This window comes from Engystomops pustulosus, chromosome 9 (genome assembly GCF_040894005.1).
Source record: "Engystomops pustulosus chromosome 9, aEngPut4.maternal, whole genome shotgun sequence".
NCBI lineage: Eukaryota > Metazoa > Chordata > Amphibia > Anura > Leptodactylidae > Engystomops > Engystomops pustulosus.
Window position 1 is genome coordinate 4,996,673 of NC_092419.1, and position 23,011 is coordinate 5,019,683.

A 23,011-nucleotide genomic window follows, 5' to 3' on the forward strand; every position below is an offset into this window, starting at 1 on the left:
TGGGCGCACGGAGCAGTACACATACGGCACCGTACCGCTCCGTACACGGGGAAAAGATAGGACGTGCATCTCTACAGAGAGGGGACAACCCTCCTCATCTCCAAGACCGGCGCCACACGTAGAAAACGCCATAGAAACGTCGAAGCGATGGGGGCGAGGCCCGCCCCGGTGGGCGCGACTTTGTCTGCGTTTGCAAGCGCAGACAAAAGCGCCACATGTGGCGCCGGCCCAAGGCGCCGGACGCACGCCCGCCGGGCTATGGCCGGCAGGCATATGTTCACGTGAATGTGCCCTAAAGCTACATTCACATGATGTATGAACGCCGCTCACCCCCGCACCTCTCCATAGCAATATATGGCCGCACAACATGTCCTATCTTTATCCCGTCCCCCGTGTATGGGGGACGTATATACAAACCCCCCCCCCCATACGTTAGTGTGAATGTAGCCTACGCCTGTATTCTCACCAGTAGCAGGGCTTCTATCACAAGCATAAAATAACATCACATTGATCAGAAGATGATTTGGGGGTCCATCTCGGGGTCAGTCACTTACCCAGAACTTTTTACATGATTCATTTTTGACAGAATCTACACTGAGCGCTAATAATGACCTCTCTGACACTTATTCTGACTGCATTTTCACCCATAAAACAAGAAAAAACTTTGCTTTCTCTAACGCAGCTGTGATTTGCTTTACAGCACTGTGTAAACACAGCCTTGGCCTCCTCACACCTCAGAGCCCTGCAATGACCTCATCACCTCAGCTCTGCTAATGGCGCCAACTTTTTTTTTTCACTATTTCTCAGTTTTCGCGCCACGTTCCTCGCTGACGTGTGTACAGCACGTGACCGCCCCCTGCCGGCCCGGCGGCCATCTTTCATTACCCTCCGCAAATCGTACACACCCGACGTAATTTGTCTGAACTATAAGATATGTGCAACATTTTCACCCTGAATCTAATCCCAGCTCCGGGTTCTTGCTTTTAGCTCCGTTAACAGCAGCTCGAGCCAACCCCACAATCCCCGGGCCGCGTTATTCCCTTACTTGTCATGGCGGCGGGGGTATCTAAGCCACACCCATTGATTGGGATCACGTGATAGCGGGATGGGCGGTCCTTTCCAGGCTGAAGAAGCGCCTTGGTTTAAAGTACCGGTCAGACGGAGCGGCTCCCATAGTGATAATGGCGGATCAGTGAGCGGAGCCCGGGCGCCAGGTGACCCGCAGGTGCGTGTAATTTCACCCCAATTACACCTATATCTCATCCACGGAGATGCTGGGACTTGTAGTCCTAACCCCATTATGTGCAATGTAACCTGCTGCTATTAATGAAGGGCTGAGCCCTTAAAGGGGTCATACAAAACTGTACGATTTATAAGACATTATAGAAGGCCCCTTTAAATCTACAGAAATAACTTATTTATATTTTTTTCGCGGGATTTATCGGGGTTTGTGAGCATTTTTTCTGGTGAACAAGCTCCGAAATAATCGTAATTAGTAACGGACCGCTAGGGACTGCGATTTTACGTTACCTTGTTCCAAAGTGTGTTTGTGGCATTGGAGTGGATGGTTCCCGGGCTGCTGCGCGCTCTCGCTACAGCCAGCGGCAAATTCACACCAGGTCCTGCCAGGCGCAGAAGGAGCAGCTGGTGCATTATACGCCGGTGCACAATAAGGCCGCGGTCACACGTACCACTAGGCGTCCGTTCATAATGCGACGCTAGTGTACAGATGGAGGTCCTTGGCCCGAACGCACAGGCGTTTCCAGGGACTCAGTGTGGGATCCGTTTCTGAGCTATACATGTGCAGACTATCAGCCTGTGTTATCCGTAGCTCATCCATTTTTGTGGATCCGAAAAATAATTATATGGCTGGTTAATGATGTCGCCAGCTTGTCCCAATTTATTTGAAGGGCCACGTGATTGTGTTAAATAGCAACTTATCCGCAAATACAGACTGTGTGCGAATGACATCAGGCATCAGTAATTCACGTTTCCATAGACTTCTATACTCTGCGGTCATACGTGGCGTTTACATTGCTTTTTGAAAGAAAATGCAAAGTCTGTTTTGAGGAGATTTGCTTTATTTGCATTGTTTTTGCGTAAAAGCAATGTAATCGGGCCAATTTCATTAAAACAGCCTCTGCGTTGTGATTCAAAACACAATGTCATCGCCAGGTGTGACCGCAGCTTTGGGCAGGGATAGGTCATGCTCTATGGTTGGATCTTTATTATGCGCTTGGATGATGTGAACAGAATATCAGATGAATTTACCATCTTGTGTTACACTTCTATTTTATTTGGGGAAGTTCAAATTTCGATGTAATTTCTCACATAGGTCTGAGAGTAAAGTTTCAGCCTCTGCCTAGAACTGCTGCAGCGATGGGAATCCAGGGTTTATTACAATTCCTAAAGGAAGCCTCGGAGCCGGTCAACGTGAAGAAATACCGGGGTCAGACGGTGGCCGTGGACACCTACTGCTGGCTTCATAAAGGAGCTTTTGCCTGCGCTGAGAAACTAGCCAAAGGAGAACCAACCGACCAGTAAGTCTGTCCTTGTCTCGGGTAGAAGATCTAATAAGTGAGGAGCATCGTAACAAAGTCCTGGTGGTGTCGTGCAAACCCCTCTCCAATTATTTACTGCTGCTCATGCTCTATAACACATTGGGAATGGCTGAATAATGTGAGTGTTTCCTCTACAGGTATGTCACCTACTGCATGAAGTTTGTGCACATGCTGCTGTCACATGGCGTCCGGCCCATACTGGTGTTTGACGGATGCACGTTACCTTCTAAGAAAGACGTAGAGAAGAGCAGACGAGAGTAAGTGACCAAATGCGCTGAGTCTGCAAAACGCGGACCTCGTGGTGGGAGGATTTCGCCATCTGAACACTGTCTCAGGGGCTCCAAGCATCAGTTATATATGTCTCAAGGAGTCCTCCCTTCCATGCATAACACTGAAGATGTCTTCATGAGGTTTTGGAGTGGCTCCTTGCATCATATATAGCATTGATGCTTTGAGTCCTGTTCAGACCATGAAATCTGTCCACCACACAGTCTGGGATTCACAGACCAGACGCGTTGATGTGTTTCATGCTAAAAGCCTATGATCTCAGGCTCTTTACCTTTTGACAACCTAAAAAGAAAAAAATATCTTGAGCTTATTTTACATGAAACCTACAAATATTCTTTTGCAGGAAGAGGCAGCTGAATCTGCAGAAGGGGAAGCAGCTCCTGAGAGAAGGCAAGCTGTCCGAGGCCAGAGACTGTTTTTCGCGTGCGGTGAATATCACTTCGGAGATGGCTCATGAGGTCATTAAAGTGAGTCCTATGATCCATTGTGGTCCTAACTCTTGTGTGTCAGGTGTGCAGGACGATCTGCTGATCTCCATCCCCCACCCACCCACCGTTCTTAATTCTGATGATTTTGTGTTTGTCACGTAGGCGGCGCGCTCTGAAGGCGTGGACTGTATAGTTGCTCCCTACGAGGCAGATTCCCAGTTGGCGTACTTAAATAAAAATGGGTTTGCTCAGGCGATCATCACAGAAGACTCCGACCTTCTTGCTTTTGGATGTAAAACGGTGAGAACTTACAATGGCTTCTACATACAGCGTCCAGGATGTACTACCGGGTCACTACTGAATCTGGCACCAGAACTTTTAGGCCATCTGCACATGATTCTAAGCTGAAAATCTGCAGCGTAATAGGGTAGTAGGGGGATTGGAATGACCTAATACTTACCCCTGTCCTTGCCTCCTGTTACTGCTGATCTCTGTATACCAACAGAGACCAGCAGTGATGAGAGGAGCAGCACTGGACTAGAGGCAAATGTCAGTTTGTTCTCATTTTTACACTACCGGGGGCTAATTTAAAAGAAAAAATAATAATCAAATCAACGAACAATCAGAATCCATCCTAATAAACCAGGGATACTTGCTCACTGTGGTATCTTGTTATATATGTTCTCCACCTTCCTTCTAAAATCTACTTTTAACATTATTCTTATGAACCTGAAGGGCTCTGGGAAGCGTTATCAAAGCTCCTTTGTGCTATAGTTTCACAGGCTGTTACTCTGTCGTCCCCTCTTCACTTTACCTGCTTTAATCTTGCACAGTGTAACAGCCTGTGCAGCCAAAGCATGAAGGGGTTCTGGAATCACCTACAGGAACCCTTATGGGTTATTAACATAATTATAAAAGTTGATTTTAGTAGGAAGGAGTCCATGGATAACAAATATAAGAAGATATCACAGTCCTGGTGCCCGGATCTATGAGTAATGTCCCTGGTTTATCAGGATGGATTTTGATGGTAGATTTCCTTCTACCTTACCATGTACCAAATTCCACCTACTATTTTTTTTTCCCTTGATTTTTCCAGGTGATTTTGAAGATGGATAAGTATGGAAACGGTTTAGAAATTGATCAAGACAGATTTGGCATGTGCAAACATCTCGGAGATGTATTTACTGAGGAGAAGTTTCGCTACATGTGTATCCTGTCCGGCTGTGACTATCTGCCATCTATCCATGGGATTGGTTTAGCCAAAGCAAGTAAACTTCTGAAAATTGCGAATAATCCGGATATTACACAGGTAACGGGCTCCGTGCGCAGGTTCTTTGTGGCTTTTTGTCAGAAATCAAATATTGATCGTACATTCCCATATTTTTCAGGTCATTAAGAAAATTGGACAGTATCTGAAAGCCAACATCATTGTTCCCGACGGTTACATCGAGGGTTTTATTCGTGCAAACAACACGTTTTTATACCAGTTGGTCTTTGATCCTGTAAAAAGAAAAGTAGTTCCACTAAATCCTTACGAAGCCGGGATTGACCCAAAAGAACTGGGTTACGCAGGACCGTATCCTTCTTATTCATTGGACTAGAATGTTTGTAGATAAGTTACTACATTTTGACAACTTTTTGGCTTTGTAAAATTGTAGTTGTAGAAGGACATGGGCCGGATTAAGACGCCCAGGCTCGTCTGAGAAACAATGTGGGGCAGATTTACTTACCCGACCCATTTGCGATCCAGCGGCACGTTCTGTGTGGAGGATTCGGGTCTTCCGGCGATTCACTAAGGTAGTTCCCCCGACGTCCACCAGGTGGCGCTGCTGCGCTGAAGTTCATCGGAATGCACTGATCTTCACTAAGCCGAGTGCAGGTAAGCGCGCGTCCAGTGGAACTTTTTTTTTTTTTTTTAAAATGCGGCGGTTTCTCTGAATCCGTCGGGTTTTCGTTTGGCCACGTCCCCCGATTTCCGTGGCATGCACGCCGGCGCCGATGTGCCACAATCCGATCGCGTGCGCCAAAACCTGGGGCAATTCAGGGAAAATCGGCGCAAAACAGAAAAATTCGGGTAACGCGCTGTAAAAACGCAATTCGGGCCCTTAGTAAATGACCCCCTGTGTATCCTGGTTCAGGCATTGTATCCTATGCATAGTAGTTCCTTTAAGCTGTGTTGCCCCATAAAGAACTACTGGGGACTTGCGCTGAGCATACTGGGGACTTGCGCTGTGCATACTGAGGACTTGCGCTGTGCATACTGAGGACTTGCGCTGAGCATACTGAGGACTTGCGCTGGGGATGCTTGACTTTACCTGGTAGAAATGCCTGCTTTACTTTTGTCTTGTATCATTGGCCCGTTCTATTCTTTTCCTCTCTTCCTTAACACAATTTAGTAACATCGGGGACTCATCTGCTTATCAGATTGCTCTTGGAAACGTGGACGTCAACACACTGAAAAAAATAGATGACTATGATCCTGATGTTCCACAGGTGAGGAGAAGGAGCAGTAGTCATGATGAATAAAGCCCAGTTCACACTACTGTTCAAGGAAGACCTGTCACCAGAATTTTACAAGTCCTTCCCATATCAACTAAAATTTTCTGCCAGTGGGGCACCTGGATAAGGCCCGGTCCACACTTGCGAGTGTGATGCGATGTACTCTCGTCACACTCGCAGCGCGTGCTGCCGCGAACTCCCGGCCCGAACGCTGCAAACCAGGACTGAACTGACATGCTGAGTCCAGCACACTCGCAAGTGTGGATAATGCATATGAGCTTTTCTGACTCAGGTCTTCTGGCTCTGACTCTTCTCTCTCCTGGGCTGCCAGTGAACCACGCCCCTTATTTTGACTGACAGCTCTGTGACCAGAGTGACATCATCTCGGGTCCTTTAGCCTCCTAACATTGGCAAACTGTACTGTTTATATCTGATGACATGAAATCACAGCAATCTCCATGGAGGATGGAGAGGAGTAGAAATCCATGGAGGCTTTTGTGACTTCATGCCACTAGATACATACACGGGGTACATTTTGCAGAGGTAGAGAGTACAGGACGTTTTGACGAAATCACCCTGGTCACATGACATGAACTGCTGAATAGTGGGGAGGAGTAGATGGGAGGGGCCAGCTGAGCAAGACACGCCTCCCTCTCTGACTCCAGGTGATATAAGATAAAATTGCTGCATATGTGAAAATGTGGTGACAACTTCCCTTTAAAGGAAATCTACCATCAAAATGTAGAATGATAAATCTGAGAAACTTGCTCAAAGATCCAGGCCGGTGACAGTGGTAATTTTATAGTTGTTACCCAATGACTTTTAAAATAATGCTAATAACGTGCAAGTTAGAAATCCATTGGCATCAATGCAGTTATCGGGGTCTTCTGTTATTAGTTAGTTATAGTTATTCTGTTATTAGTTCGGCTTTCATCCGTTATTCTTGTGTGGGGTTAGGGCCCAACTTGCTGATTGGTGGGGGTTACGGTGATAAGACCCACACAGTTTTTGTGAAAAGGAGGGGTCCCACGTACCTCCGTCGGACCCCTCGACGCTTCATGAGAGTAATGGATCAGTCGGCCGTGCAGGACCGTTCTACTCTATTCATCTCTGTGGAGCTGATGGAGATCACCGAGCACGGCGCTTGTGGGGAAACCTCTGTCGTGATTTTTATATTGAAGTCAATATTTTTCAGTCCGTTATAAATTTTTTTTTTTTTTTTTCCAGAAAGTGAGAGAGATAATGGATATTTAGATTCTAGCGTGGGTTGTGTGTGACAGGAACATGTGGTATTTGAGCAGAACCCTGCACAACCATAGTATACACTAGTTATAAATGTCTTCGGCACACTAAAATTAATCTATCAAAACAAAAGCAAAGATAGTGTCACTATCAAAACTATGCGAAAAGATACATTTTATAGATAAACAAACACAGACCATATCATAAAAACAATTCAAATTGTACCAAAGTACATACAATTATATAGCATGTTATTGGCACTATGATAAAGTACAACAACAAAACACCTCCTAACTAAAGGTGCATCTACATCTATCTACCTGCCATAGAGGTATGAAACCTATAAACTGATGCCTAACCATATAAACGGATAGGTCAAGTATCCCCAATGTAAGTCAAAGGTGGTGGGAAAATTTTCTATGGTTGGGCATCAGTTTATATGTTTCATACCTCTATGGCAGGTAGATAGATGTAGATGCACCTTTAACTTGTTTACATTTTTGGGGTTGGTTTGGGTTTACTTTACCCATTCAGGAGGTGTTTTGTTGTTGTACTTTATCATAGTGCGAATAACATGGTATATAATTGTATGTAGTTTGGTACAATTTTAATAGTTTTTATGATACTGTCTGTGTTTTGGATTTGTTTATCTATAAAAATGTATCTGTGTCGCATAAAAATAATAATTCTTTATATAGCGCACACAGATTACGCAGCGCTGCACAAAGCATGACAAATTGGTCCCTGTCCCCATGGGGCTCACAATCTAATCACCTACCAGTATGTTTTGGAGTGTGGGAGGAAACAGGAGGAAACCCACGCTAACACGGAGAGAACATACAAACTCTTTGCCGATGTTGCATAGTTTTGATAGTGACGCACCACTTTGCTTTTGTTTGATCAATTTATTCAGTTATTAGTAACTAACAGCAACGTGTCTATTTTCACCATAAAACACCAAGTTATTAATGGATACTGTGTCTTACGTTTATTTCAGATACATAACAGAAATGGTAGTGTGAACAGAGCCTAAGGTTCCTCACTTTGTGAATAGCATTCTTACTCATTCCTGAAAAATCTATAGAGAAAGGGGGGCATGGGACGAATTAATAAAGGAACAGTACTTGCCCATTGATTCCCCTGCCTATCTTGTCCTCCCACTGGACTTGATCAGGTTGCAGCCTTAAGGCAATAACTGGCTGCAGCAGCCATGTAGCTATAAGTGCTCTAGAGCTTGGGATAAGAGAGCCCAGTAACCTGAGCCAGAATAAATGGGAATAGGCAATGAAGTTATTGGTACTTGCCCCCATACCTTAATCGCTTATCCCCATTTATTCCGGATGATCACTGCTGATCATCCCAGCTGCCTCGTAATGGTCTTTCCAGGGGTATCCAGGATGAATTTTCTACATTCTCGCTGTTACAAGGCTTTTGCCTTCACAACATTTGTCATATCCATAGGAGAACGAGACTCCATTCTTCACATTTTCACTCTTCAGCTTTCTAAGCAGAGCAGTCACAGCTGGGACAGAAGGACCACCGCATCATCCAACAGCATCTGGCAGAGAAATTATACCCACAGTATTAAAACGGAGGAGCAACCAAAAGTGACGGAGAAGCCCAAGTCCAGGGGGCTGATAATTCCCAGCAACAAGAACCAAGTGAAGAGACCACATGAAGGTAAAATCATGGAGGCAAATAGTATATAAAATATATATTATTCACCTAATATACGATGGCAGTGAATGAAACAATGTGTGCGTTTACCATCCAGGTGGGGCGTCCGAATCTGATCTCCTCAGTCAGTATTCATTCTCCCAGAAGAAGAAGCCTAAAGTAGAAAGTGACGATCATTTAACAAAGCTGAAGAGTCCTGGCCTGAGCGCCCTGCAGCCAGGGGATGATGCCGCAGGGAACTCCGAGTCTCCACCCAAAGCCAGGAATAAGTTTGCAAAGATTGTACAACGGAAGAATGAAGAGTGCGGGACGATCTCTGTTCCTGGGACTAGAAGCCGGTATGTGCATAATGGGGGTGGACAATCAACGCACAATGAACACTAAATGGCCAAATCTGCATAAAAGATGCACATAGATACCATGTGTGTACTGCATGGGGATTTTCCCATTACAAAGTATGCAGATATCCACCTCTTGCAAATCGTAGTCGTGGCTATTTGTTGGGGGCAACCATTTGCAGGATTGACTGCACTTAAACGTCTGATCCGCTCATCTCCTGCTGGAAAGAGTTCTGTTCTCTGTCAGGCTCGGTAACTGCAGCTCCCAATTAGTTAAAAACCCAAATACCTGATTGATTTGGGGCTTATCACAGGTAGCACCCATCAGCTGTTTGGTACCTGCTTCTGCACTGTAGAGCTTACACTCATCCACTGCGTGCAGTAGTTTCCAAATGAATCCTAAGTGTGTTGCCTCATCCAGCTCACCTATAGTAAGGATCGCCCAGTAGACAGTACATTTTCTGCTTCCTTCCTTGAAAACATTCAATATTAGACCTTTGACTCGTGCTCATGCACACTGTAGAAACTTTGTATGTGATCTTTTGTACATTGTGTATATGTTTTAGGTTTTTTTGCAATCCTTCTGATCTCTTGACCTCATCTGTGGAAGTCGAAAAGCAAGAAGAAGACCATACGTTCACTGATTGTGGAGTGTCTGGTGACCTCTCCCCAGACAATGGATGTAAACAGCTCAACTACTGGAAGTCTCCATCCCCTGCGTCTAAAACCAGCGATGTGACCTCTTCCTTCACCCCTCTAATCCAAAAACCTAGAAACTGTTTTAGCTGGTCGGAAAGCTTGTCCAAAGACAACACAAAGTCGCAGACTCTCTCCCCTTCTCTGCTGTCCCTCCATCGCTTTCAGAGGACTAAAAATGTGCCAGATATGGAAAACTTAAGGACCGATTCATCGGACAAATACCCAGGCAGTGGTGACCAGATCAGTCCGGTGCTCACGTCCTCTGAAAATAAATCTAAATCAAACGTGGTCGAAATTGAAGACTCCAGCTCCGAGGTATGAAGGACTTTTTCTACTTTTAAACATACTTATTGTATGTGGCGTGGAAGACGATCTCTGTTCATTCTATGAGATCTGTTTGTTTTTTTAATATAAGTTCCCTTTTTTAATTTTTGTACTATACCTTGCCTGTTATGCAGTGGTTGTTACTTGAATGACCATTTCTGTTCCAATATTTAGGACCTTGACAAAACTGAAGAATCTGCTTGTCAATTCAGTTTGAAACTCTCTCCTGCACATCACACAGCTTTTCCTGAGTCAAAGCCCATCGCCAGTGTTAAGGTATTCACTCCAAAGTGTTTGTATTGTTGTTTTGTGATTTGCGGGAAACTGACTAGAGACTGGAGACTAGTGTCTTCATCCCAATGACTCGCCTCTAGGGTACGTCTAAAGAAAGGTCGATGTCTTTGTGGATAAATATCTCCATTTACGTAATGAGTTATTGGTAATACAGATATGTTTAGAAAGTTGAAGACCACTTTTATAAACTAGGGTGTTGGATTAAACTTCGATGGGTGATCACAGGAGGAGTCTTTGCTTTGCCTGTGAATGCGTCATATCTGCACTTTGAAGTCCTCCTGACCTCCCTGCTGCTGCTTTGTATTTCCATTTCTGAGGTTTTGGGGGTGTTCACAGGACCTAGTACAGCCATTGAGTGATTGGCCTCCTCAGACCAGAGGACCACACAGGAAGTGTATGGGAAAACAGAAGTGATGTCCTGTGTCTGCGGAGACCAGTCATTGGATGAAGTTAGTTGGGTTGGGTTCCAGAGCAGCTTAAAGGAAATCTATCATCAAAATCAAACATTCATAAACCAGGGACACTTATGCATAGATTCGGGCACCGTAGCTGTGGTAATCTTATATTTGTTATCCATGGCCTCCTTCCTTTCTTCCTTCATTCTAAAATCAACTTTTAAAATTATGGGAGTTGCCAGAAGTTGCCTTTGAGCTCTGGCTTCACAGGCTGTCACGTTGTCCCGTACTCCTTCCCCTCCCTCTGCCTGATGAAATCTCACACAGTGGCAGTTGACGACTCACATAATTCTAAAAGTTGGTTTTGGAATGAGGCCATGGATAACAAATATAAGAAGATTACTACAGTATCGGTGCCTGGATCTATGAGTAATGTCCCTGGTTTATCGCGATTGATTTTAGGTCCCAAGATTTCCCATTAATCTATGAACACCCTCAGCTGCATATGAAATGCCCTTTCTAGAATCAGCCTCAAAGTGACTCATCTCGGGCATCTTCTTTTCACATGACTTTTGAAATTTAGATTTTTTTTTTTTTTTTTGGGGGGGTTCTTATAGCTAAGTGGATAATATATCACATAATAGGAAGGAATTCTAAATAAGATGTTTCACTTCCTGCCTGAGGGAGCTGCTCGTTTGATGGGTTAAAAGCTGGTGACTGTGCCTTTAACTGTGGCTTGGTTGTAGAGAGTCTTCTCTCCTGTCCCTCCTGTGCAATGGCGGGTAGCATGTCCTATGCAACAATGTCGTGATATAACGTGGGGGCATTGCATGACCACATTTAATCATCCCCTGTGCAAAGATGTTTGTTATGCTGAATTTTCAGGTGTCTGGGCTGTTGAAACGCAAAGGTCTGGATTCACTTTCTGGATCCAAACTAAAGCCAATGGCTCGCGCAAAGGCTAGCGGTCTGAGTAGCCGAGCAAGACCGTCACAAAACAACGAGAACAGGCCCGGACTGCAGACGACTATCAATGACCTTTGGAAAAACTTCAGTTTTAAGAAGTAAGATAAAAATATATTCCAGACTTCTACTCTTTATCTTATTCAACCTGGTTACCTAATCCTGTACCTTGTTTTCTTCATAAACGTCTGCAGGCATTGAAGGCACCCGGACCCCGCTAGTTTGTTCTGTCAGATCTTCCGGCTGCAGCATCTTTGTATGAAGGCTCTATGATGAAATGTATTCGTTATAATGAATATTAACTCATTGGAACATGGAAATTAAATCTTCGAGATCCATAAAGTGACCAGTATTATGTTACTGCCATGTTCTGTATTCTTTTGGTTTGAATGCATTTCATGGACCCAAAAAGAAATATTTTTCAATGTAACGGATAGTCCTGTTCGAGCCGTCTGTAAACTTTTACTTCCAGAGGTGGAGGTGCTACACAAGAGAAATGGTGACTAAGAACTTGAGTAACCATCCATGATAGATCATGAGGAATGCGTTATTTTGCTTAAAATTGTGAATAAAAAATGGTTGTTACAATTTGAAGGGATTTTCCACACTTTAAACTTTTAATGACCCATATGAAAGGCGAAAGGGTGTGACACCTAGCACCTCTGCAACTGGCTTCAGCTGAATTGTAAAACAGATGATCAGCAGATGCCCTGTTTGTAGGGAAGTGGCCATACTGCTTCAGGGTGGGTAACGGCTGCTATGCTATACACAGAATTGTCTTTTTTTCCTGCTCAGACCATGGTTAAGCTTCTGCATTACACCCAGGGTGGAAGCAAAGGCCCGAACCCCCATTGACCACCAGTAGAGGACCTAATTGTTTAAGCTTGGAAACTCCTAGGCTTTAGATATTGATGTCTTATTCTTACTGTACCGAACACAAAACTGCTGAACTTATCTCAGCATATCAGTTCAGTAGGTGTAAGTTTGGTCCAGTAAATTCTACGTGCACGCAAAGCAAGTTTGGGCAACAGGCCATAAGATGAGGCCAGTGGAGGGCTGACGAGCAGTGCCTCCACCCACTATCTGAAACTGCATGGGGATGGGGCTGCATGTGCTTTTAGAGGTCTGTGGATCACTGCACAAATATTTTGAAGGTATGACGTTTACAGACATTGCCATTTAATGGACAACTCCCGTATTTGAAATTTTGTAAATGCCTGTACCTTAGGTTGCAGCTGTCTTGAGCCATCGCCTCCACCCTCTTCTTGTGGTCATGGGCTTTATGAGCACAAGTTGCCATGGAAAGTAAGACTCTGTTGGCTTTAAAGCGCAAAATTGCTTCTGAAATCTGGCACAATTTTTAGGATGATTTTTTTTTTTTTTAAGAATAGGATATAGTGTATAGATATTATTTTATGGACTTGTACATATTTGTTTGTGGGTTGTAAAATATATGCATGTATAAAGTTTCTAACGAAAAAAAATTTAGATAATAAATGAAATTTTTTCTATTGCTGTGTGTTTACATTTTTAATTTCTGTTACACTTGTATCATCATCGGGGCAGTGATATCCTTTCATATCTAAAGTATGATTGCACAGTTGATTTGCAAGCCTTGTTTTTACATTCTTTAGAATATAATGTAACGTTAACGGAAAGGAATTGCTGTTACTTTATACAAAGTGTGACATAGTGATGCGTGGTGATACGTAAGTGCTCTTCATAGGAAGCATCTCATTAATGTTGTGCTTATTAAATCTAGGGCTATCCTCTTCTTATAAAAACTTGTGTAAAGTGTACAGAAAAAGTGGTTCAGGAAGATGCTCAGCCTCTTCTGTCCAGTTGTGAGATGCTGATAAAGAAATTAACGGCAATCCTCTACTTCTAAAATGTCATAACGGCATTCAGAAGACGGGTCTGGAAAACCATTCTGCACCCGGGTGATACAGATGCATTACTTAAAGCCTTGAGAGCGACAATGGGATTGGAGGAAGTTAAAGAAACTGTCTATCTGGGATCAGATGTTCCTAGGTTTCAGTGAAAAAAGGTTAAGGGTATTTCTGGTTAATAGGAACACAGAGGCGCTTGTTAAAAAAACAGTGAGAAGACTCTGAGAAGCGTGCAGGAGTTTCAATAAACTTTAAAAGGAGGTACCTTTTTTGTGAAGAAGATTCAGCCCTATAGGATGCAGTGCCTAAAGTCAATGTGCCGATTGCGAAGACCTCCTTGCCATTTGATGGCCTAAGATTGTTAAAAGACCCCATGGATAAGAAGGCAGACAGTCTGCTGAAGAGATTATAAGAAAAACTCTATGGCTATGTTGCGGCCCAGTATTGCCGCTACTTCCAAAGCGCTTACCCTGGGAGTCTGGATTGAGCAGTTAGAAAACCACCTAGTATCAGTCACACCAACTGAGGAAGTTCCTGGGATTATTGCCACTGCTTTGAAAAGCAGCAAACGTTGTCAAGGATGCTTCATCGGACCGAATAAGGATGTAGGTAAATCAGGGGCATTATTAAATGTGGCCAGGAGGACAACATGGCTGAAGTTGTACAATGGGGATGCTGGTTCTAAGATGAACTGCATTAACATGTGAAGGGTAAAGGGTTGGGCCACATTCTGGAGAAAGCGTCCGACAGAAAGAATGACAGCAGGCTTTCTGTGGGGGGGGGGGGGAGTGGTTATTGTTGTATGCCTTTCCCCCTTTTGTCTTCTCTATAGGGTAATAACCAAGATCAAGGAGGTTGGCGCACACGTGACCCTTATCTCCATATGGGCCAAGGAAGTCATGGTTTTTGCTGCTCCTGGGGATGGTCATTGTAACTTCTGCAAACTTCTGCATCATGATCTGCTGTTCCAGGGCCCAGTGATACATCCGACAGTCCCGAATTTTCACATAGCAGCCTGGATGCTGAATGGGACTGTTTAAGGACTGAAGGCCTTTTAAACCACGTCCAAAATAGATCATCAGTTTTCTAGAGATAGGTGGGACCAGTCGTCCACTACGGAAATAAGTTTGATTTTAGATTTCCTTTAGAGTGGCCTAGACGAGGTGCTTAGTGTCAACACTCAAAGTAGCAACTCTTAGTGCTTTCTTAGATTTCAAGGTGGCAATTTCCCCTAGTCAAGAGGTCTCTTTTAAGGGGCTTCTAGGTTGTGTCCTGTTTCTACTTCTATTCAACCTTGGGATCTTAATTTCCACTTCGTCCCCCATGACGGCCCACCTGGAGGATGCCCCTTGACCGCTGTAGGGACAGGAAGAAGAGAGGTTAAATTCCCCTCCCCGCATCCTCCCGCCAGTGTTCTTCCTGTCCCTACCGAGGCAGGTCATAGAGAGGTGCCCTCTCTCCTCCTGGGGGGGAGGGGGGACGAAGCATACTCACGGGTGAGGCCGTCATGGCGAAATCCCGGCGGCCCCGGCTCTCGGTCGATGCTGGGTCCTCCTTGCAGCCGTCCTGGGGTCCGTATGGCTGGCCGCCGCGATCCTGGATTGCACGTGCGCGAGGACCGATGACAACTTCCGACCACGACCAGGAGTGGCGCGCAAAAAGCGCAAAGCATTACTGGGAGCCGAAAGCAGGTAGATCACTATGATCTGAGGTCTAGTTACTCTGTGACGACGGCTCCAGTATTTGCGGCAAAAATCTTTTGTTGTCTATCATGACTGACGAAGTTAACCCGATTTTCCTGCACCCTCCAGTCTCTGTAAGTGGGGTTGATTTGCAGGGGATATCTTGCCATTGTGTATTCAATGCTAGTGGGTTATTAGTCTCCTGTATTTGCCTTTTAGGACACGACCTGGGGTCTACGGGGAAAGGCAAAGAGGAGAAGGGGGATAAGGCTAACAGGCCTGAAAGAACCGAGAAATCAGACAAAACCAGAGCCAAAAAATGTAACGTGTAATCATTCTATGCCAGATTCGTATAAAAAAAACAATTTGTAAAGTTTGTATTGGCAACTTTATGAGAGAGGAAAAAAACATCCTTTCTGGACGAACTTAAAGGTTTCATAGAAGAGAAAGTAGTCTCATCTATAGCAGCAGCTACGTCTAGGGCTCCCCCCTGTAAAAGGCCAGAACCCGAAACATCACCATCCGAGGCGGGAAGTGATTAGGAGACACCTTCTTGTTCTGTAGTAGAGACAGAAGACTCCTTAAACCCTCAGGATTTTGTTAATACTGTTGAATCAAGACATTTATTTCAGATAGATGAATTAGATAATCTGTTGAAGGCCATCAGACAAACCTTAGAAATAGAAGATGTTGTTGTACCCAAATCCAAGGAAGATGAGTTATTTGGGTGATTAAAAGCGAAGCGTAAGAGGGTGTTTCCTTTAAACGACACTCTTAGGGAGCTATTGTCTGAAGAATGGAAGGAACCTGACAAAAGAATCCTCATATCAAAACATTTCAGAAAAAGATTAGTTTTTGAGCCAGAAGACTCAAAATTATGGGATTCCTGCCCCAAGGTGGACGTGCAGGTTACTAAGATAGTAAGGAAAACAGACCTTCCCTTTGAGGACGCAGCACAGCTTAGAGACCCCATGGACAGAAAATCCGATTCTCTGCTAAGGAAAGCCTGGAGGACATCCATGTGGAGTTTAAAATCTCACCTAACAGCTACTTCAGTTGCAAGGAATCTTCGGTACTGGCTGAACGAACTAGAATCCCATATCAAGGAGGGAACTCCTAGAACGACCATCTTAGAAAATTTTCCTCTACTAAAATCGGCAACGGCTTTCTTAGCAGACGCTGCAGCTGAGGGTGTCCGTTTCTCGTTCAAAGAGGGGGCTCTGACGAACGCATCAAGAAGGGCGCTATGGCTGAAGCAGTGGAAAACAAAGTTATGTGGCCTTCCCTTTTCAGGAGAGTTTGTCTTCGGCCCGGAACTCGATACCATTCTGGAAAGGGCATCAGACAAGAAGAAGGGCTTTCCGGAAAACAAGCCAGCACCCAGGAAGCAGCCATTTCGGGACTTTAAAAGCCATAGGGATGAGTATAAAGACAAAGGGAAAAGGGGTCGCTGTGGAACTACCCGAAAGGTGGAAAAGTTAAAGGGTTTCTTTTCTCAGCGTCATCTGACCTAAGTAGAAACAAGAAGCAATGACGTCATAGTAGGAGGAAGATCGTTGAATTTCAGAGAGGAATGGCTAAAAATAACCTCAAATCCCTGGGTATTCGACATCCTTCTTCAGGGATACAAGATAGATTTCAAGAAACTTCCTCCTACTAAATACCTGTCACCTCCCCATAAGTCAAAAATGTCTCACAGTCTTATCTGGAAATCATTCTACCTTCTTTCTGTGAGAATCCGTCTTCCGAGAGAGAACATGAATGGCACACTCTAGACGTAAGACGCTCTGTTGTTAAATACTTGAGAGTAACTGAATCCTGGCGTATCGATTCTAACCTTTTTGTACAATTCCAGGGTAAAAATAAGGGGAGGAAGGTGTCCAAGGCAACCATCGCTAGATGGCTAAGGATGGCGATATCTTCATTCATGTTATGACATTCAAGGAATTCCAGTACCATCAGGAATAAGACCACACTCTACAAGAGCAGTATCCACCTGGGCAGAGAAAAGAGGGGCCTCCTCCTTTCTCAAAACACCGCCGAATCCTAGCCACTAGACCACCAGGGAGAGGACGCCTTATTACTTTGAAGAGGTACAGCTGATAAATTATCTTGATATGCAGTACCTAAGAACACATCATGCTAACAAACAGGTAATTTTAACAGGAGAGGACTGGAGACCAGCAAGAAAAAAATGTGCCATTTTCCCTGACCGGGAATCGAACCCGGGCCGCGGCGGTGAGAGCGCCGAATCCTAGCCACTAGACCACCAGGGAGAGGACGCCTTATTACTTTGAAGAGGTACAGCTGATAAATTATCTTGATATGCAGTACCTAAGAACACATCATGCTAACAAACAGGTAATTTTAACAGGAGAGGACTGGAAACCAGCAAGAAAAAAATGTGCCATTTTCCCTGACCGGGAATCGAATCCTAGCCACTAGACCACCAGGGAGAGGACGCCTTATTACTTTGAAGAGGTACAGCTGATAAATTATCTTGATATGCAGTACCTAAGAACACATCATGCTAACAAACAGGTAATTTTAACAGGAGAGGACTGGAAACCAGCAAGAAAAAAATGTGCCATTTTCCCTGACCGGGAATCGAACCCGGGCCGCGGCGGTGAGAGCGCCGAATCCTAGCCACTAGACCACCAGGGAGAGGACGCCTTATTACTTTGAAGAGGTACAGCTGATAAATTATCTTGATATGCAGTACCTAAGAACACATCATGCTAACAAACAGGTAATTTTAACAGGAGAGGACTGGAAACCAGCAAGAAAAAAATGTGCCATTTTCCCTGACCGGGAATCGAACCCGGGCCGCGGCGGTGAGAGCGCCGAATCCTAGCCACTAGACCACCAGGGAGAGGACGCCTTATTACTTTGAAGAGGTACAGCTGATAAAATTATCTTGATATGCAGTACCTAAGAACACATCATGCTAACAAACAGGTAATTTTAACAGGAGAGGACTGGAAACCAGCAAGAAAAAAATGTGCCATTTTCCCTGACCGGGAATCGAACCCGGGCCGCGGCGGTGAGAGCGCCGAATCCTAGCCACTAGACCACCAGGGAGAGGACGCCTTATTACTTTGAAGAGGTACAGCTGATAAATTATCTTGATATGCAGTACCTAAGAACACATCATGCTAACAAACAGGTAATTTTAACAGGAGAGGACTGGAAACCAGCAAGAAAAAAATGTGCCATTTTCCCTGACCGGGAATCGAACCCGGGCCGCGGCGGTGAGAGCGCCGAATGCTAGCCACTAGACCACCAGGGAGAGGACGCCTTATTACTTTGAAGAGGTACAGCTGATAAATTATCTTGATATGCAGTACCTAAGAACACATCATGCTAACAAACAGGTCATTTTAACAGGAGAGGACTGGAAACCAGCAAGAAAAAAATGTGCCATTTTCCCTGACCGGGAATCGAACCCGGGCCGCGGCGGTGAGAGCGCCGAATCCTAGCCACTAGACCACCAGGGAGAGGACGCCTTATTACTTTGAAGAGGTACAGCTGATAAATTATCTTGATATGCAGTACCTAAGAACACATCATGCTAACAAACAGGTAATTTTAACAGGAGAGGACTGGAAACCAGCAAGAAAAAAATGTGCCATTTTCCCTGACCGGGAATCGAACCCGGGCCGCGGCGGTGAGAGCGCTGAATCCTAGCCACTAGACCACCAGGGAGAGGACGCCTTATTACTTTGAAGAGGTACAGCTGATAAATTATCTTGATATGCAGTACCTAAGAACACATCATGCTAACAAACAGGTAATTTTAACAGGAGAGGACTGGAAACCAGCAAGAAAAAAATGTGCCATTTTCCCTGACCGGGAATCGAACCCGGGCCGCGGCGGTGAGAGCGCCGAATCCTAGCCACTAGACCACCAGGGAGAGGACGCCTTATTACTTTGAAGAGGTACAGCTGATAAATTATCTTGATATGCAGTACCTAAGAACACATCATGCTAACAAACAGGTAATTTTAACAGGAGAGGACTGGAGACCAGCAAGAAAAAAATGTGCCATTTTCCCTGACCGGGAATCGAACCCGGGCCGCGGCGGTGAGAGCGCCGAATCCTAGCCACTAGACCACCAGGGAGAGGACGCCTTATTACTTTGAAGAGGTACAGCTGATAAATTATCTTGATATGCAGTACCTAAGAACACATCATGCTAACAAACAGGTAATTTTAACAGGAGAGGACTGGAGACCAGCAAGAAAAAAATGTGCCATTTTCCCTGACCGGGAATCGAACCCGGGCCGCGGCGGTGAGAGCGCCGAACCCTAGCCACTAGACCACCAGGGAGAGGACGCCTTATTACTTTGAAGAGGTACAGCTGATAAATTATCTTGATATGCAGTACCTAAGAACACATCATGCTAACAAACAGGTAATTTTAACAGGAGAGGACTGGAAACCAGCAAGAAAAAAATGTGCCATTTTCCCTGACCGGGAATCGAACCCGGGCCGCGGCGGTGAGAGCGCCGAATCCTAGCCACTAGACCACCAGGGAGAGGACGCCTTATTACTTTGAAGAGGTACAGCTGATAAATTATCTTGATATGCAGTACCTAAGAACACATCATGCTAACAAACAGGTAATTTTAACAGGAGAGGACTGGAGACCAGCAAGAAAAAAATGTGCCATTTTCCCTGACCGGGAATCGAACCCGGGCCGCGGCGGTGAGAGCGCCGAATCCTAGCCACTAGACCACCAGGGAGAGGACGCCTTATTACTTTGAAGAGGTACAGCTGATAAATTATCTTGATATGCAGTACCTAAGAACACATCATGCTAACAAACAGGTAATTTTAACAGGAGAGGACTGGAAACCAGCAAGAAAAAAATGTGCCATTTTCCCTGACCGGGAATCGAACCCGGGCCGCGGCGGTGAGAGCGCCGAATCCTAGCCACTAGACCACCAGGGAGAGGACGCCTTATTACTTTGAAGAGGTACAGCTGATAAATTATCTTGATATGCAGTACCTAAGAACACATCATGCTAACAAACAGGTAATTTTAACAGGAGAGGACTGGAGACCAGCAAGAAAAAAATGTGCCATTTTCCCTGACCGGGAATCGAACCCGGGCCGCGGCGGTGAGAGCGCCGAATCCTAGCCACTAGACCACCAGGGAGAGGACGCCTTATTACTTTGAAGAGGTACAGCTGATAAATTATCTTGATATGCAGTACCTAAGAACACATCATGCTAACAAACAGGTAATTTTAACAGGAGAGGACTGGAAACCCGGGCCGCGGCGGTGAGAGCGCCGAATCCTAGCCACTAGACCACCAGGGAGAGGACGCCTTGTTACTTTGAAGAGGTACAGCTGATAAATTATCTTGATATGCAGTACCTAAGAACACATCATGCTAACAAACAGGTAATTTTAACAGGAGAGGACTGGAAACCAGCAAGAAAAAAAGGGGCCATTTTACCTGACCGGGAATCGAACCCGGGCCGCGGCGGTGAGAGCGCCGAATCCTAGCCACTAGACCACCAGGGAGAGGACGCCTTGTTACTTTGAAGAGGTACAGCTGATAAATTATCTTGATATGCAGTACCTAAGAACACATCATGCTAACAAACAGGTAATTTTAACAGGAGAGGACTGGAAACCAGCAAGAAAAAAAGGGGCCATTTTACCTGACCGGGAATCGAACCCGGGCCGCGGCGGTGAGAGCGCCGAATCCTAGCCACTAGACCACCAGGGAGAGGACGCCTTGTTACTTTGAAGAGGTACAGCTGATAAATTATCTTGATATGCAGTACCTAAGAACACATCATGCTAACAAACAGGTAATTTTAACAGGAGAGGACTGGAAACCAGCAAGAAAAAAATGTGCCATTTTCCCTGACCGGGAATCGAACCCGGGCTGCGGCGGTGAGAGCGCCGAATCCTAGCCACTAGACCACCAGGGAGAGGACGCCTTATTACTTTGAAGAGGTACAGCTGATAAATTATCTTGATATGCAGTACCTAAGAACACATCATGCTAACAAACAGGTAATTTTAACAGGAGAGGACTGGAAACCAGCAAGAAAAAAATGTGCCATTTTCCCTGACCGGGAATCGAACCCGGGCCGCGGCGGTGAGAGCGCCGAATCCTAGCCACTAGACCACCAGGGAGAGGACGCCTTATTACTTTGAAGAGGTACAGCTGATAAATTATCTTGATATGCAGTACCTAAGAACACATCATGCTAACAAACAGGTAATTTTAACAGGAGAGGACTGGAAACCAGCAAGAAAAAAATGTGCCATTTTCCCTGACCGGGAATCGAACCCGGGCCGCGGCGGTGAGAGCGCCGAATGCTAGCCACTAGACCACCAGGGAGAGGACGCCTTATTACTTTGAAGAGGTACAGCTGATAAATTATCTTGATATGCAGTACCTAAGAACACATCATGCTAACAAACAGGTCATTTTAACAGGAGAGGACTGGAAACCAGCAAGAAAAAAAATGTGCCATTTTCCCTGACCGGGAATCGAACCCGGGCCGCGGCGGTGAGAGCGCCGAATCCTAGCCACTAGACCACCAGGGAGAGGACGCCTTATTACTTTGAAGAGGTACAGCTGATAAATTATCTTGATATGCAGTACCTAAGAACACATCATGCTAACAAACAGGTAATTTTAACAGGAGAGGACTGGAAACCAGCAAGAAAAAAATGTGCCATTTTCCCTGACCGGGAATCGAACCCGGGCCGCGGCGGTGAGAGCGCTGAATCCTAGCCACTAGACCACCAGGGAGAGGACGCCTTATTACTTTGAAGAGGTACAGCTGATAAATTATCTTGATATGCAGTACCTAAGAACACATCATGCTAACAAACAGGTAATTTTAACAGGAGAGGACTGGAAACCAGCAAGAAAAAAATGTGCCATTTTCCCTGACCGGGAATCGAACCCGGGCCGCGGCGGTGAGAGCGCCGAATCCTAGCCACTAGACCACCAGGGAGAGGACGCCTTATTACTTTGAAGAGGTACAGCTGATAAATTATCTTGATATGCAGTACCTAAGAACACATCATGCTAACAAACAGGTAATTTTAACAGGAGACGACTGGAAACCAGCAAGAAAAAAATGTGCCATTTTCCCTGACCGGGAATCGAACCCGGGCCGCGGCGGTGAGAGCGCCGAATCCTAGCCACTAGACCACCAGGGAGAGGACGCCTTATTACTTTGAAGAGGTACAGCTGATAAATTATCTTGATATGCAGTACCTAAGAACACATCATGCTAACAAACAGGTCATTTTAACAGGAGAGGACTGGAGACCAGCAAGAAAAAAATGTGCCATTTTCCCTGACCGGGAATCGAACCCGGGCCGCGGCGGTGAGAGCGCCGAATCCTAGCCACTAGACCACCAGGGAGAGGACGCCTTATTACTTTGAAGAGGTACAGCTGATAAATTATCTTGATATGCAGTACCTAAGAACACATCATGCTAACAAACAGGTAATTTTAACAGGAGAGGACTGGAAACCAGCAAGAAAAAAATGTGCCATTTTCCCTGACCGGGAATCGAACCCGGGCCGCGGCGGTGAGAGCGCCGAATCCTAGCCACTAGACCACCAGGGAGAGGACGCCTTATTACTTTGAAGAGGTACAGCTGATAAATTATCTTGATATGCAGTACCTAAGAACACATCATGCTAACAAACAGGTAATTTTAACAGGAGAGGACTGGAAACCAGCA

General features: G+C 45.2%; 1 protein-coding gene and 17 non-coding genes across 18 annotated transcripts; 1 reads left to right on the forward strand and 17 right to left on the reverse strand.

The window, feature by feature from the left end:
• Positions 1-1,041: 1,041 nt before the first annotated feature.
• On the forward strand, positions 1,042-11,813 carry EXO1 (exonuclease 1). The gene is made up of 13 exons (XM_072123947.1): positions 1,042-1,225; positions 2,336-2,540; positions 2,699-2,818; positions 3,193-3,316; positions 3,440-3,577; positions 4,374-4,586; positions 4,666-4,853; positions 5,674-5,770; positions 8,518-8,698; positions 8,793-9,033; positions 9,600-10,047; positions 10,231-10,332; positions 11,631-11,813. The coding sequence occupies exons 2-13, from the start codon at positions 2,380-2,382 to the stop codon at positions 11,811-11,813; spliced, it is 2,196 nt and encodes a 731-aa protein (XP_071980048.1). The 5' UTR covers positions 1,042-1,225; positions 2,336-2,379.
• Positions 11,814-17,483: 5,670 nt separating this feature from the next.
• TRNAE-CUC (transfer RNA glutamic acid (anticodon CUC)) lies at positions 17,484-17,555 on the reverse strand. The gene has a single exon. It is a non-coding gene; the product is annotated as a tRNA-Glu (tRNA).
• Positions 17,556-17,871: 316 nt separating this feature from the next.
• Positions 17,872-17,943, reverse strand: TRNAE-CUC (transfer RNA glutamic acid (anticodon CUC)). The gene has a single exon. It is a non-coding gene; the product is annotated as a tRNA-Glu (tRNA).
• Positions 17,944-18,079: 136 nt separating this feature from the next.
• Positions 18,080-18,151, reverse strand: TRNAE-CUC (transfer RNA glutamic acid (anticodon CUC)). The gene has a single exon. It is a non-coding gene; the product is annotated as a tRNA-Glu (tRNA).
• A 137-nt stretch (positions 18,152-18,288) lies between these two features.
• On the reverse strand, positions 18,289-18,360 carry TRNAE-CUC (transfer RNA glutamic acid (anticodon CUC)). The gene has a single exon. It is a non-coding gene; the product is annotated as a tRNA-Glu (tRNA).
• Positions 18,361-18,704: 344 nt separating this feature from the next.
• Positions 18,705-18,776, reverse strand: TRNAE-CUC (transfer RNA glutamic acid (anticodon CUC)). Its single transcript has one exon. It is a non-coding gene; the product is annotated as a tRNA-Glu (tRNA).
• A 344-nt stretch (positions 18,777-19,120) lies between these two features.
• On the reverse strand, positions 19,121-19,192 carry TRNAE-CUC (transfer RNA glutamic acid (anticodon CUC)). The gene has a single exon. It is a non-coding gene; the product is annotated as a tRNA-Glu (tRNA).
• Positions 19,193-19,328: 136 nt separating this feature from the next.
• On the reverse strand, positions 19,329-19,400 carry TRNAE-CUC (transfer RNA glutamic acid (anticodon CUC)). Its single transcript has one exon. It is a non-coding gene; the product is annotated as a tRNA-Glu (tRNA).
• A 344-nt stretch (positions 19,401-19,744) lies between these two features.
• Positions 19,745-19,816, reverse strand: TRNAE-CUC (transfer RNA glutamic acid (anticodon CUC)). Its single transcript has one exon. It is a non-coding gene; the product is annotated as a tRNA-Glu (tRNA).
• A 136-nt stretch (positions 19,817-19,952) lies between these two features.
• On the reverse strand, positions 19,953-20,024 carry TRNAE-CUC (transfer RNA glutamic acid (anticodon CUC)). Its single transcript has one exon. It is a non-coding gene; the product is annotated as a tRNA-Glu (tRNA).
• A 136-nt stretch (positions 20,025-20,160) lies between these two features.
• TRNAE-CUC (transfer RNA glutamic acid (anticodon CUC)) lies at positions 20,161-20,232 on the reverse strand. Its single transcript has one exon. It is a non-coding gene; the product is annotated as a tRNA-Glu (tRNA).
• Positions 20,233-20,368: 136 nt separating this feature from the next.
• Positions 20,369-20,440, reverse strand: TRNAE-CUC (transfer RNA glutamic acid (anticodon CUC)). The gene has a single exon. It is a non-coding gene; the product is annotated as a tRNA-Glu (tRNA).
• A 924-nt stretch (positions 20,441-21,364) lies between these two features.
• Positions 21,365-21,436, reverse strand: TRNAE-CUC (transfer RNA glutamic acid (anticodon CUC)). Its single transcript has one exon. It is a non-coding gene; the product is annotated as a tRNA-Glu (tRNA).
• A 345-nt stretch (positions 21,437-21,781) lies between these two features.
• Positions 21,782-21,853, reverse strand: TRNAE-CUC (transfer RNA glutamic acid (anticodon CUC)). Its single transcript has one exon. It is a non-coding gene; the product is annotated as a tRNA-Glu (tRNA).
• A 344-nt stretch (positions 21,854-22,197) lies between these two features.
• TRNAE-CUC (transfer RNA glutamic acid (anticodon CUC)) lies at positions 22,198-22,269 on the reverse strand. The gene has a single exon. It is a non-coding gene; the product is annotated as a tRNA-Glu (tRNA).
• Positions 22,270-22,405: 136 nt separating this feature from the next.
• On the reverse strand, positions 22,406-22,477 carry TRNAE-CUC (transfer RNA glutamic acid (anticodon CUC)). Its single transcript has one exon. It is a non-coding gene; the product is annotated as a tRNA-Glu (tRNA).
• Positions 22,478-22,613: 136 nt separating this feature from the next.
• TRNAE-CUC (transfer RNA glutamic acid (anticodon CUC)) lies at positions 22,614-22,685 on the reverse strand. The gene has a single exon. It is a non-coding gene; the product is annotated as a tRNA-Glu (tRNA).
• A 136-nt stretch (positions 22,686-22,821) lies between these two features.
• Positions 22,822-22,893, reverse strand: TRNAE-CUC (transfer RNA glutamic acid (anticodon CUC)). Its single transcript has one exon. It is a non-coding gene; the product is annotated as a tRNA-Glu (tRNA).
• Positions 22,894-23,011: the final 118 nt, after the last annotated feature.

Bases quoted from the DNA above. Each gene is read 5' to 3' on its own strand.
- EXO1 (XM_072123947.1), top strand. From the start codon at position 2,380: ATGGGAATCCAGGGTTTATTACAATTCCTAAAGGAAGCCTCGGAGCCG. The intron at 3,578-4,373 runs GTGAGAACTTAC...TGATTTTTCCAG, and splicing joins TTGCTTTTGGATGTAAAACG to GTGATTTTGAAGATGGATAA. The intron at 8,699-8,792 runs GTAAAATCATGG...TTTACCATCCAG, and splicing joins AGTGAAGAGACCACATGAAG to GTGGGGCGTCCGAATCTGAT.